Here is a 14,990-nt window from a genome sequence, read left to right as displayed (position 1 = left end):
CTGCCTTATGGGTGCGGCAATGATGCTGCTTTGAGTCTTGATTGGGGGTTAATAAAATACGTTAATTTTTTTTAACAAAAAAAATCTGTAAAATTTAGACAACTAATAATTATCAAAAATATCAATTTTATTCAAAAATAGTTTCCCCCTTAAATATATACACGATAAAACTAATGTCCTAATTGCCTAGTTTTGTGTACACTTAACCTACGCAAGGCCTACACCGAATTTAGATCAATGTGAACACGGCCTTTGTGGTTCTTGTTTTGCATGCAGCAACCAGTCCACTGAATCAATAGTCAAATAATTAAGAGAGTATTGTACACAATCGGTTTATGTACAAAACTGACGAATTTCTTTGTATATAAAAGTCCTTATTATTTTTATTATATGATTTACACGTGCATTACGTGTCTATTGATATGTGCAGATAGAACAAGACGGGATAAAGGGTATAAATTACTGAAACAATGGGAATTTGACAATGGTAAACCATACGTTTTCTGAACTCCAAGATTGAAATTATCCAATATCAATAAAAACATCCAATACGACGAAGGGCTCATAGTTATGGATATAAGCTTTATTTCAAGCTCACTCTGAATGAACTCATCAAAGATACTAGGATTGAAATTTTGTATTAACGCCAGATACGCGTTTTGTCTACAAAAGACTCATCAGTGACCCTCGAATATAAAAAAGTTAAAAAGGCCATTGATATATAAGATGCAATCACCTAGTTGTGAAAAAAGATGAAATTTGGGAGGCTTTTTAGTGTTTTTATTCTTCGTGTAATCTGCCTCATATGAGTACCAAACCAAGTCGGTCAGTAGGACAGTAGGGACATACAATTAGTACTCATTGGAAACCCAATGGTAATCTGAATATCTGAATCCGCCAAACAAACTAGCCAGACATGTATTCTTCAAACAACGAGAGGCATTGTTTAAAGTGTCGTTTCCGGTGCAATTGTTCAATGAATCGTTGCCGTTTTATCACACAGCAATATGTCAGTAATATAAAAGAAGAACAGAAAGGGATTTGTGTAAGTGTTAAAATAGTTATGTTGCAATTGAAGGTAAAGTAAAATTGACGAAGCAAACGCATATTCATAAGGAAATTTATCAAGAAAAATCATCTGTACGGATCCGTGTCAAAGTCTTTCCGATGGTTAGATGTATAGAGCAATGCATGTTCCCTACATCAAGTTTAACAACAGTCATTCGCATGGTCTTGGCTGCGTATTAACACATCTCTCCTGATCGTTTATACTTTTGTTTGTAAATGGTTTTGTGAGTAAGTTGTCTAATTGTCTCAATGGAAGCTAATCCATTGATGATTCATATTCAAATTCATTAAGAATGTTTTAATACCTTTGTTTTAACTACAGGTCAAAACAGAAAGTACAAAAGAAAAGATTTCAATAGATTTATAATAAAGTTATATTAAGTAAGTGGTTGATCGGTTTAAAAATTTGTGTATATTTTTAAATCAGAGCAAATTGGGTCAAAGTCTTTTATCATTTAAAGAAGTCCTTTCATGAAATGTATATTTAATTCATACATTCATTCAAACAAACAATAATATACTGTCAATACATACGTATGAGTCAAGGACTTAAACAAACCTGTGAAGAATTTCTGGAAATTTTGTGTCATAAGAAACAGTGACAATAATCAAAACTGTTTTCCAAGTCTTTAATTCTTGGTTATTAAAAGGAGAGTATAGGGGGAATCAAATTTATCTTTAATCAAATTTTATTTATTATTCGTTAGAATATATGTTAATCGTCATGATAACATGTTTGAGCTTTTGTTACTGACAGCAATTATGTGTTTAATGAATTATTTTCTATAATTGTCTTATTCATTATAAAAAGTGTTTGGTTATACTCATTTGACGTAGCTCGGTACTTATGCATCCCATCATTGTTTTGTATGTTTGTCTTTATATTTTGCTAATGTGCTTTGTCTGGTTTTTACTTTGTGACATAATTTTTTGCTTTTTTAGTGATTAAGATTAGAAAACAATGTTGACTGCTGTACTCCTATTTTTGACATTTTTACCTATTATATCTGTTTTATTCACATTTCATTGATGTCAATATAATGGAAATTTGAGCGATTGTCATACGATATGTTAAGTTGGCTACAAAACCAGTGTAAAACCACCATTTTCTGCATACGAAAATGATGGTACCAAGTGTGGACTATAATAAGTGTTACTACCCATTAGTTTTATGATGTGAGAGGTTTTGATTTTGCCATTTATTGGGGGACTTTCCGTTTTGAATTTTCCTCTGAGTTTGGTAAACTTTTTTATTATTTTTTACAATCTGTATCGTAAGTTAAATAAAAGTGGACTTAGTTAAAAACTCCGTTAAAAGTTTGCAAAATTCAGCAAGGTTCATTGCAGTTTACTTAAGTTCTCTTTTTACAATATTTTTAATTTTCTCTTCATATATATCTATTTTCTGAAAGATAGTACTAATTTACTGGTATTAAAACATTGATCGAAAATTGAAATGTATGATATTTCTAAAAAGTATATTGTTTCACATCAAGTTGATCATGTATGATTTTTTATGAATGGTAGTGAAAAAGCCTGCCCTCTTCTATCTCAGTCAATTCTCCGTCACTTTTAACACGAGTTGCGACTGATTAAAATTACTGAAACACAAAGTATCCTCACGAGTACAAAACAGTCTATTACAATCATAAAAGTATTACATGGTATCACTTGATTTTTCGTAATTGGGTTCAAACTTATCACCACTGAACTCGTCCAAGTAGTTGAGGAGATAGTCGTCTGCCGCTCTTAACATCTGACGTAGATTATACAAGGCCAGAATGTTGACGTTTGTGTTAATACGTTGTTCGGTGTCAATGTTTTTCATTGGTAGAACTGTGTAAGGTGGTAATCTCAAAGAATGTGCTAGTTTTTCCATTCGTTCCTTGACTTCTTGACTATGAAAAATTCTTGACAAATCTCCCCTTACTGACTCAGACAGACCGTCAATTTTATTCATTAAAATCAACTGTGGAACACCTGAAAACAATAAAATTGTATAATTATATATTGAAACTTTGTTGTTTAATAATCTATTAGACATTCCTCGACCTTTTAATGTATCTCAGTTATGGACGACAAAGAAAATATTTATAAATGTTATCATGTACTTGTGGGCGGAAGATAACCTACTTTGTTTTGCCTCTACTATACATTAACAGGAAGGATCACTTTTCAAAAAGTGTATTTATTGAACAAAGAATTAATATGGGATAAATGTAGATCGTGTAATAAAATATGTCGATAAAGAAAAAGTATAAAGAACATTGTTTCCCTCTACTATGTTTTACCAAGGATCTTTTTTTTCAGATAGTTAACAAATAGAAAATCAGATTTGACATGAGATGTATGAAAATCGAATGACAACACATATTAAAAAAAAGTAAACGCATCCAAACATTATTAAGATTAAGTACAATGTCTTTGAACAAAGTATAATCATCCCATTATAACTATTTTTGAAATAGTATACAGTTTGTACTTTAAAATTCAATGATCTGATTTTTATGAAAATGTAAAGCTTACCTTGCGATAATAAAAAAATCTATTTAAAATAATTAACAGAAATTCTTTGACAGTTTCAAAATATAAATTCATCATGTCAAAAAGTACATATGCAAGTATTAGGATTGGTGAAAATCATTGTCATAAATCAGGCAAATATCTTTGACAAGTTAGAAACCGCCCAATTGCTCCCTGACTGTACTGGTATAATCCCTTGCTTAGCATTTGTCGATGCTCATCAGTCATCTCAAAGTTTAAAATAAATTGTTTTAAATTAAATCTATTTCTTTATCATTAAGTATTGTGTATACCTTTTTGATTCATGAGTTCCTGTGTTTTCTTAATCTGTTCTTGCACATACTCCGTCATGGGATAATCCGGGTCATTATTGGCGTCCACAACGATGGCAACGCAGTGTATTCTGTCGTGCATTTTAGGATCTCGTCTGTAGAATGGGCTTTCTTTTGTTATGTGTGATTTATCTACAAACTATTATACTGATCTATGTAAACGTTAGACAAAACATCATTTCAATACAGCATTAAAAGAATTAGACTTGCTTCAGTTCTTAGCAAAGTAGAATAGTTCAGTAAAGAATTTTTTTTGTGATATCTGCATTCAATTGCAGTAAGGCTCTTACAAAACGTTAAAATTCGGTCTATTTGATTTTAATTCTTGACAAACAATTTATGAAAAAATGTCTTTACGTCCACGATCCTAATATCGAACAGTTATGTATGTACTAGACGTTAACTCAGGTAAAATTAAACATAAGCTTCAATCTTAAAAATTACCGTGTATTTGTTCTTTATGTTTCCATCTAAAATGGCTTCTACATCAAACAGGTCAACTCCGTGGGCATCTTCAAAACCGCGGCAATCACAAATCCGGAACCGCAAAGGTCGTCGATTTGAAATAATGGAATAGACATTGAACTGAAATATATAAAGTTATGAAAAAAAAATTCGTCATAGAGAAGTTTCTTTTTCCATTTAAAAAAAGATTATTAAGTAGATAATTTAAATTTAAAAGGCTGTTCAAATTGTTGATTCGTTAGATTAAGGCAACAATAGTTTTTCGCTGTTCAAATTTGGTAAACGATTTGGGAGAGACAGATCAAGGTGAAACAAAACTAAGGGAATCACATGAACTCTAAAACCATTTCATTGACAAAGAATTTAAAAGCTTAATTTGCAATGCAAGATTCAGTAACACATTCACGAAAAACTATTTCCTGTTTCCTTTATCTTTGATAACTGCCAAGATTATCAATACTTACAGATTTTGTAAGACTTGTGTCAGAACTTCCTGCTCTGGCCTGAATAGATAGTCTTTCCCGGAAGAGTGAATTTAAAGTGTTAAAGAAGCTTGATTTTCCAGCCCCTACTGGACCAAGTAACAGTATATTGATATATGGAATGACATCTTCAGAAACGCCCATCTCTTTAAGTGGCCAGTATTCTTCTATATCTTTTTTCAATAAATTTAGCAACTGAAAACACGAAAAATGATACAATTTTATCGGATGGAAAATACTATTACACTTGTCAGGTTGTTGTTAATTTCGGTATCATTGGCAATCATATTACTTCTTCTATTTTTTATATGTTTTCGAATTGTTTCTCATTTTTTGTGTCAGTTCCCTTCGTAGCCGACTATATTTGCTTTTTCTAATTGTTCAAGGCTATAGGACTTCTTTAATTGGTTCCATACGCTTCATTTCAACTTTGGAAGGTAGTTTTCTCACTGGCATTCATACCCCATCTCCTTTTTATGTAAATGTGTTTCTCTAAAATACTCGTTAATATTTCTTTGCAATAAAATAACACCTATTTCATTTTCTACTATCGAACTTTTTTTTCAATGATTTATTCAATGAGTGAGATTTTAAAACAAACACTTACATCTGAATTCCAAGATGGCAAGTCCATTTCTCTCCATGGAGTTGGTAAATATGTTTCTTGTGCAACATCTATTAAATGAATAAAAAGATATGATGAGTTTTCATTACTGAAACCCCGTCTCAACTATTTAAAAAAAAAAAAAAAACGTCACAAATTAGAACCCATAACCAACCTTATGTTTGTCGTTTTCAAACCGACAAAAAACATAGAGGAAGACATATTGAGTGTGGACTCTTTCCTAACTAACAAGGCCGTCTGGTATCATAAAAATGGGAATATCCAAGATACAATGATTAGCAGACACAACTATCTAAAAAAAAAGAAAATCGACGAAATGAAAACCACAGTGTTCCATTAGATCTAGTAAGACAGTACTGTAACAAAAGAAACTATCTCAGAGCGAGCAACACGAAACCTCCATAAAAACTTCTTTTTACAATACTAACTTTTAAGATTTAAGTTTCTGTTTAGAATAGCTTTAAAATTTAATTAGGTCAATTTTTAATTACAGAAATAATTATGTTTATAAGTATTTTTGATCCTGATTCCGCGCCATAGTTGGGCGTCATGCCAAATATCACCAACATGAGACTAGACGATATATTTTCAAGATGTGTTATTCCTATACTCACCTTCAACAGCATACACAACTACATCTTCGGCATCAAATACTCCGCCCGTCATTTCTGTTACTGTTTCTGCGCTGATTTGATACGTTCCAGGTGACATAACACTGTTTAAGGGGAAGGAATCTGATCCCTTTGTAACGGCATCTGTAAATGTTAACAAATCTGGTCCTTTTCCAAATGTAGGTCCACAGTCTTTATTCATTGTCAGAGCATATTCTGGTGCTTTTACCGTGAATTTATTCGGCTTTTGCCCAGCTTTCCCTTTCAAGAAAAACAAAAAAGCGTCACCATCAAACATGGGATCACCAGTTCCTGACCTCCAACTGACTCCAGCATATCCTCCGTATACACTCCCGTTTACATTGTACACGAGAGTGACTGTTGGTCCTTTGTTGTCACAGTTTGAATGGAATGTAGTTGGATCACATCCATTATCAGCAGCAGAAAATAGAAGTGTATATCTCTTCTTTCCTCCTCCTATCCATTTGTTAATTGTTTCTCTGTCTTGTTCACACAACTGCTTAATTGACGCCATCTGTAATAGTTAAAAAAAACTATAAAAAAAAAAGTAATAATGGGACAAATTTATTTTCTTTTTCTTTTCTTGTTTCGTTTTGTTTTTATATAAGTAAAGGATATGTGTCACTATTATTTTCCATAACTGATGCTTGTGTATAAATATGATTTCAAATGGTTATCCAAATTGGTAAACAAAAGATGAAATTATACCAAGTTATTGTATAAGTAAACGTATATATACTTGCACGTCCTTTGCTAGTCTTAATCTTTATAGTTATAAATGCCAGGTCATGATATACAACAAATTAATGGAAATTTGTATTCTACTTTCTTTTTCTATTTATAGATCTAGATTTTCAAAAACAACTAATTTTCCGAAAATTCACAGACATTTAAACATATCATCAAATATTGTGGGTCACAATGAACAAAAACTTCCAGTTATTAAATCTATTTTTAGTTACGGGAATTCAGAATGAAGTTTTTAAAAAATGTAATTCAAATCGAAAGTAAAGTTTTGAAATCGATCGACGAATGTCGTTTTTTCGTCGCTCCTCTAGGACCATGGGACAGTCTAACAACAAAATGGTGGCCACTACAGAAGCTCGTTTTGACAAGGCAGTGAACAGCCTTGAGGCAAGTATAAAATATGTTTTAAAATGCATGAGATATGATCGATAAATGCTGATGGGTGTAGTCTTTTGATCAGGTTGTGGATTTTTTGTATATATATTAAATAAACAGCTTTATAACTTGAGATAAGCCTATGTGTTATTCAGCTATCAAAATAACACAAGCTCTCTGTCATGTCGACGTAGATGTCTAACATGTAGTTACGTCAACATGTCAGATATATAAGTTGACAAGTCAGATATCATTAAAGCCAGTACCTCAATGGTGCATGCAATATTTTTCATGTTTTTTTTCTCGTAAATAAAGTGCGTATTTATGCTGTTGTAATTTATCAGCGTATTTATGATGAAGTTTCATTGAATATTTAAACAGATGTGTTACAAAACAAACCATGTACTATAGCATGTATATGTGAGCAGTTTAAACGAATTAAAAATAAGGAGTATTTCGTGCAACTTTAACTTTAGTAAAATAAGATAAAAGCAGACCTGAATTGAATAGAAGGACAATGATTTATTGTATACTAAATTTGATTTGATATTATAGCTGTTAAATAAGTCTGGGAAACAGGCGGTTAATGGCATGATGGATATTTTCCGCCATATGGACAATCATATTAATACTTTAAAGAGTGAAAAGGAATTTCTTGCCAGACAGCTTCAAAGAATAGAAACAAAGACTTACAGTCATCAAGGTTCAAAAGTTAGGATGGTTGTATTTTGTGAAGCAGATACTCAAACGGAAACAGACGAAGGTTTATCATTATCAATTTTAAATGATTCATTAAGTAGTAGAAATAGAGAACTGGAGGAAGAAAATATAAATTTGAAAGAGCGGATGAAGACCGAGGTAACCCAGACTGGAGGCAACATCCTTACAAATGTTGCTTGTAAAGTACTGCTTCCACAAACAAAAAGCGACAAGTATGTTCCATCCGGCACAGAAGAACAGAATATCCAAGTTTTGCAAGCCGAGTATGAAAAGCTTGTAAATGATAATGATATACTCACTGAGGAGGTTAGAAAATTAGGCAGTCAGTTGAATCTGGAGAAAAAGGAACATATCTTAACCAAAGAACATGCAAAACAAAGAATCGACGACTTAGAGAACCAAACAAAAACCTTACAGGGTCAATTTATAAAGTCTGCGACGGATACAAATAAAAAGGCACAATATATTGAAGAATTTCATGAAAAGACTAAAAAGGACGAGGAAACGATCAAATTGTTTAAAAAGGATATGGGTGAGAAAATCAATAAAATACAAGAACAAGAAACACGAATCCAAGACCTCAGTAATGAAATAGAACAGAGCAAAACAATAATCAACGATATATTAACCGAGACTTCATCTAAAGATCAAAAGAAAAAAGCATTAAATCTACTTATCATTGAGCTTAAAGGAAAGGTTGGTGCAAATGAAAAGCAGTTGCAGGATATGAGAAGAGTCAGCACAAAACAAGAAGATTGCAATCATGAACTCCGTAATAAATTAAGAAGTACAGAACAAAAATTACTTGATCTTGAAAATCGTTGGACAGAAAGGGACGCAAAAGTGAAAGATTTGGAAAAAGAATTGTCTCATTTGGAAGAACAATATAAAATAAGAGGTCAGACAATAGAACAAAAGAAGGCAGATATGGCAGACCTGAGGAATCAAATACAAGAAAAGGAATCAGAACTAACCCTAAATAAACTACAAATGGAAAAAGAATCTAAACAGTTAAAAAATGAACTTTCATTAGAGGCAGTCAACTTTCAAAATGAAAAAGTAAAAACTAAGGATTTGGAGAACAAAGTTTCACAGTTGGAAGAGAACATATCAGATCTCAAACTCACATATAATAAAATAGAAACTGATTTAGAAATCAAAGAGACCATTGTAGCACAAGAAAAAGTCAAGTTGCAAGAACTGTCAAATGATTACGGTAAGGGGAAATATTCAGGCATAATATTTTATACTCCTCGCTTAAAAAGATGGATTTATTGAGTGTTTGATTGATTGACTGATTGGTGTTATGCCCACTTTCAGCATAACTATTCGCTATTGTGAATTTTTCTGTTGGTGGAATCAGCCGCAACAGAACCTCCGACGTTCGGTAGGAAAACTGACTATTCTTTGGTGTTTAAAAATGAAGAAAACAAGAGAACGAGTTACACAATCCCGACCTAAAGTGTGTCGTGTAAAACTCATGAATACTCTTTTAGGGTTAGCATGTCTTACTCTAATAGTGCCATACGTAGTTGTATGTACGCATGACAAGTCAATAAAACGCTCTTAATGTCGCATTTGGAAATGTTATAAACGAGGAAAGAAGGACGGGTCACAGTGCATTTGTCAATATATATTTATACTTATCCGAAATGATGGCCTTCATTAAAACTTTCAATGGGGACATTATTAGATATAGGCAGATGTGGTATGAGCGCCAATGAGACAACTCTCCATCCAAATAACAATTTATAAAAGTAAACCATTATAGCTCAATGTACGGCCTTCAACACGGAGCCTATGCTCACACCGAACAGCAAGCTGTAAAGGGCTCCAAAAATTGCCCATTGTACTCACTTTTCCTTATTTACGTTTGAATTAAATATGAAAATCGTCTTGCATATCAACATTTATGTCATTTTTGAGCTACTTTAGAATTCTTTAAATTCAAAACTAACCATCATAGTTCTCTTATCACGATTTCAGATTCATTGTTGGAAAAGTATGAGTTTTTGAAACAAGAAAAAGAGAAACTTGCAGTGAAACCCAGAATGAAAAAAAGTAAGCTCGTATGCTCAAATTATTTTCCTCATGATACATATCATACATGGATTTTCAGTTTTTGAATAAGTGTATCATAAACAAACATAAAAAGAAACGCATCCAATTGAATGTGGTTTGCTTCAGCGTGCACTAGTAAATCTTCTTATTGTCCTTGTCAAATTGGCAATTGGGTTAACATGTATATCTATTATATAGTATGTTTAATAAATTTACTGTCAGCAAAAGTATGAATTATTCTTAATACTAAGGATTTTCTTATCCAAGGCAGATTACCTTAGTCGTAATTGGCACAATTTGTTTTTGTTTTAGCTTTCGATTTTTTTTTATCTGGGCGTCACTGATGAGTCTTATGTAGACTAAACGCGCGTCTGACGTATTAAATTATAAGCCTGGTAACTTTCGAAAGCTCTTATTTGTGTGTTTCTCTGCCCTGTATGTGTTCCCATTTATTTGTATTGTAGTCCTGTCATGTAATGTTGTCCTTTAAATGTTATATTTAACATTACCATAAAAGTGGGAGGTTTGGCTAGCCATAAGATCAGGTTCAACACACCTTTTTTTCTTAAATGTCCTGTACCAAGTCAGGAAAATGTCCTCTGGTATATTATAGTTCGTTTCTGTGGATGTTGCATTTTAGTGTTGTGTCGTTGATTTTATGTTTGATGTGTTTCCCTCGGTGTTTGTAACCCGGATTTGTTTTTTTTTCTGAATCGATCTACGAATTTCGAACAGCGGTATACTACTGTTTCCTTTATTAAGTGTTATAAAAAGATCCTTGTTGAGAAAACTCAGTAAGTAAATAAATAAATCTCTATCTTGAAAGCACGATTTAATTTGAAATGAGAATAAAAGATAAGTTTACTAGTCCGCATAAACAATGAATCAATTTTGCATCACTGGGAACAAAACTATATTGAGATGATCATACATGAAATTTAAAAACATGCCCACCAAAAATATGGTGACAAAAGCAGTATATGTTCCAATAACGGCACCCGTATCTCATATTTCAGCATTGATTAAGAGCTCACCAGAACACGCACCTTCGCTAGCCAAGGGTTACGATCCACTCCCGCTCGTGTGAGTGGATCGTAACCCTTGGCTAGCTAAGATGCAGAATACGGGGAAACGGTTTTTTTTCTAGATAAGCGGAACATATATTTTGGAATCATGATCAACACCAAATTCCAAAACAGTGCTAACAATGTATCTACTAGACTCTGCTGACTTGTCAAAAGTTTGGCAATCTAAGCAACATCATCGCTGTTTCGGAGTTTTCTATTTTGCAATATATATCAGCTTAACAATATTTCATTTGGATTAATATCTTAGTCACCGATTCACCGATATAATAGTGAGTATAACAACCCTATGAGAAAGATCTTGAAAATCACACACAAGTGAGATATAATCACCAAACATCTCGATATGTTATCATTAATATATACCTTGTCTTTTATCAGAATTAAGCTTCCATAGCGTGTTAAAGCAACCACAATCTGATCAAGCTGTCGGTGGTATCGTATCACTTCTTCAAACTGAATCCAATGATGCTGAACTAGAAATCATACAGGAATCTAAGAGAAGCAAGAATGTTCCTTTATTGGTTGTGTTATATAACCTCTCTAGACTGACTGATGATGTAAATGGGGCTCTGAATGGAGTTGAAGGTTTGAATAGTTAGATTTATTCTAAAAGTTAGGGAGCTACCATTTGATTATTATGGGGAGGCTAGGATGAAATTTGAAAAAAATAGGCAGGACAGGAGTTTTGAGTAAAAAAAAAGGCAGGAGGAGACACTTGCAAAAAAAAAGTCAGGATGACAATTTATGTATAAAAAGTCAGGATAAACTAAAAAAAAAAAAAGCAGGACCGAATAGAGTGAAAAATTAAAAAGGCAGGACAAAGATTACAACTAAAAAAAATGCAGGACAACATTTTTCATCCTAGCCCCTCATAAAAATCAAATGGTAGCTCCCTTATGTTAATTTTTTAGAAAACACTATTGGTAATAAAAATTAAGCGAATTTTAAGAAAAACTTAACTAGATTTACAAAATTCAAATTAAACAAAACAAATACGACGAAGAAAAGGGTAAATTGTCTATTTAATATCCAATGGAAACTATTTCATAAATCTTCAGGAAGAGTACAAATCATAGAAACAACTACATAAACAAAAACATTATTTTTTTTCTCGGCACCGTTTTAAAATTTTAAGATAATCAAGGAATAGTAAGAAGAATTTCCCATAATCCGTATGACATTTGGTTCATTAAGTCTCACTTATTGGTTTTGCTCAGTTCTTCTTCTTCTTCTTCTTCTTCTTCTTCTTCTTCTTCTTCTTCTTCTTCTTCTTCTTCTTCTTCTTCTTCTTCTTCTTCTTCTTCTTCTTCTTCTTCTTCTTCTTCTTCTTCTTCTTCTTCCTCCGCTTTAAAAAATGAACTTGTCCGCAGCGTTTCTCCAAAACCGCTTGTCAGATTGACTTAGGATTTCATAAAATGGTAGACTAATATGTCTAGGTGAGCCATCAATCTTTCGTTTGTGCATTGGGGTCTATTAAGGGGTATTTTGGGGGGTAGAAAGCAGGGAGGGTTTTACTATAGAACCCTATGGGATTTTATTTTCAATTTTTTTTAAATGAATATAACTTGAAAACTATCAGTGATAGATACATACAGTCTTCAGAAATGATTATAGGACAATAGATTTAATCACATGAAATATAGGAGAATGCCCTGGGAGTCATCCCCACCCCCTTCAATTTGAGAATGTGCTATTATCTTGTAAACAGTCCAGATCCCCACCCCTAAACCATATATATTCTTGTAGGGGACAATAAAACAAATCAAATGAAATAAAAGGGAAGTCCCTGGGGGGTCACCCCACCCCCTCTTGTTAGAAAACTTTTAAACGGTCCAGATCCCCACCCCTAAACCATATATATTCTTGTAGGGGACAATAAAACAAATCAAATGAAATAAAAGGGAAGTCCCTAGGGGGTCACCCCACCCCCTCTTGTTTGAAAACTTGTAAACTGTCCAGATCCCCACCCCTAAACCATATATATTCTTGTAGGGGACAATGAAAAAAATCACATGTATTTAGATGGAAGTTCCTGGGGGTCACCCCTAACCCGTTCAATTTGAGAATGTACTATTATCTTGTAAACAGGCCAGATCCCCACCCCTAAACCATATATATTCTTGAAGGGGACAATAAAACAAATCAAATGAAATAAAAGGGAAGTCCCTAGGGGGTCACCCCACCCCCTCTAGGTTGACAACTTGTAAACGGTCCAGATCCCCACCCCTAAACCATACTCGTAAGCCATATATATTCTTGTATGGGACAAAAAATCAAATCAAATGAACATGGGACCTTATGAATGGGGAGTTATCGGAGCTTTGTTTGGGAGACTTCGTAACAGCATCCTGTTACAATTACTTCTTGTTTAATTTAAAATGACATATGCATTGCACATTAACATCATATACATTTGATGGACTTTTTCCCCGTCTGAAATTGATCTCAATATTTTTTTACGTTTTGTACAACGATTTGTTTCAATAATCAACTAAGTATTTAGTATTTTATTGAGTATTTTTGAATATAGTTAGCTAAAAACTTGTCTTTTATTCTTTACAGCTACCTCTGACGTTGCTTTGGTTGTTCTCCATTCGAAAGAAATCAAGAAACCAAGCGAAAAGATTCTGACGGAACCAGACTTTAAAAAGTTGGGCATAATAGTGGACATTAGTTTTCTATCAGCTAAAGGAATAATTTCGAACGATACAACTGATAATGCTATCAAACAACTTTCTGCATTTATCAACAAATTTTAACCGAACTAAAAGCTTCATACTTAACTCTTGAGTTTTGCTTAAATCAATGGCTGGATATGCTAAGGTGGATCCAATGACTTAATATGGTTAGGTTACCCTCTCTGGGTTCCCCTAAAAGCCAAAAATCTGTTTTGTGGCACATTTTTCTTTTCTTTGACAAACGTTTTTGCTGAGCCCCTCCACCTTTTAGACGAAAAATATATCACTGGAACTTATATTTAAACATCTATGATGGGTGTATCACGGTGCTTTGCTATTTAAGATTCATATATTATAACCTGTATGAGGTGCAATATTTCAATTATAGATTTATAATGTCATATTTTATTGAAAACAGATGATTAAATATGACCGAGAAGTATTTCTAAAATCTTATATAGTTACATAACTACAGAAAGCATGAATACATGGACAGTAAATGTTAATGATACAGCAACCAAACAACACAATGTTAACGCAGTTGACATTCTAAAATGGTTAACAATAAGTGCAAATGTCATCTTCTACCCTAGAAATCATTCCAATTCCGATCAAGTTATTGATCTTTGTACTGCATTGATTAAAGATCATTAAACAAACAATTGCTTAATCATGTTTGAAACCTTTCAAGTATAAAGCAGGCGTGGTTTCTGTTTAGAAGAAAGTATAGATTACTCTACTGGAAAATATGTCAGAAAACTACAAGGAATAACTAGTCAAACGAAGAACAGAACAAATCAAATTCAATCAACTTTAAAGAGAAATGAATCGTACATACACATAAAGAATCACACGAAACTAGAATACATATACAGTAGCTTATATACTTTCATCCACATAAACGGGTGGTGTCTGGTACGGCAGTGAACACTATGTTCAAGAGAACCCAATTGGAAAGTATTGGTTCGTGAAACAGACATCGTAAAGACGGAAGGTGATTGCATTTGATGTATTTACGGTTTAGACACTTTACAGCTGTGATTTGATTTTTTTCTTTTATAATCTAAATATGCAGTTTTTTTGTTTTTTTTTACATTCTGCCTACATAATAAGACAGTTGTTGTCCATTCGTTTGAAGTGTTTTATTTGTCATTTGATTTTGCCATGTGATTAGGGACTTTCCGATTTTAATTT

The 14,990-nt window shown here is 32.9% G+C and overlaps 2 protein-coding genes across 3 annotated transcripts; one reads left to right on the top strand and one right to left on the bottom strand.

Annotated features, from left to right (window-relative positions):
- Window positions 1–2,682: 2,682 nt before the first annotated feature.
- On the bottom strand, window positions 2,683–11,596 carry LOC134711266 (interferon-induced protein 44-like). Of its 2 annotated transcripts, none has more exons than XM_063571784.1 (7): window positions 11,482–11,596; window positions 6,110–6,641; window positions 5,478–5,545; window positions 4,853–5,065; window positions 4,368–4,508; window positions 3,885–4,062; window positions 2,683–3,048 (listed from the first exon to the last, which is right to left on the bottom strand). In XM_063571784.1, the coding sequence occupies exons 2-7, from the start codon at window positions 6,639–6,641 to the stop codon at window positions 2,726–2,728; spliced, it is 1,455 nt and encodes a 484-aa protein (XP_063427854.1). In that variant the 5' UTR covers window positions 11,482–11,596; the 3' UTR covers window positions 2,683–2,725. The 2 variants fall into 2 exon arrangements, with proteins under 2 accessions (XP_063427854.1, XP_063427853.1); XM_063571783.1 differs by lacking the exon at window positions 11,482–11,596 and adding an exon at window positions 6,867–6,925.
- Window positions 7,784–14,235, top strand: LOC134711265 (uncharacterized). The gene is made up of 4 exons (XM_063571782.1): window positions 7,784–9,185; window positions 9,956–10,030; window positions 11,497–11,703; window positions 13,681–14,235. The coding sequence occupies exons 1-4, from the start codon at window positions 7,841–7,843 to the stop codon at window positions 13,875–13,877; spliced, it is 1,824 nt and encodes a 607-aa protein (XP_063427852.1). The 5' UTR covers window positions 7,784–7,840; the 3' UTR covers window positions 13,878–14,235.
- The last annotated feature ends 755 nt before the right edge of the window (window positions 14,236–14,990 follow it).

The sequence above is a fragment of the Mytilus trossulus genome, chromosome 3 (genome assembly GCF_036588685.1).
Source record: "Mytilus trossulus isolate FHL-02 chromosome 3, PNRI_Mtr1.1.1.hap1, whole genome shotgun sequence".
Lineage (NCBI taxonomy): Eukaryota > Metazoa > Mollusca > Bivalvia > Mytilida > Mytilidae > Mytilus > Mytilus trossulus.
Note: the sequence above shows the minus strand (reverse complement) of the source record. Positions and strands in the feature narration are given on the sequence as shown.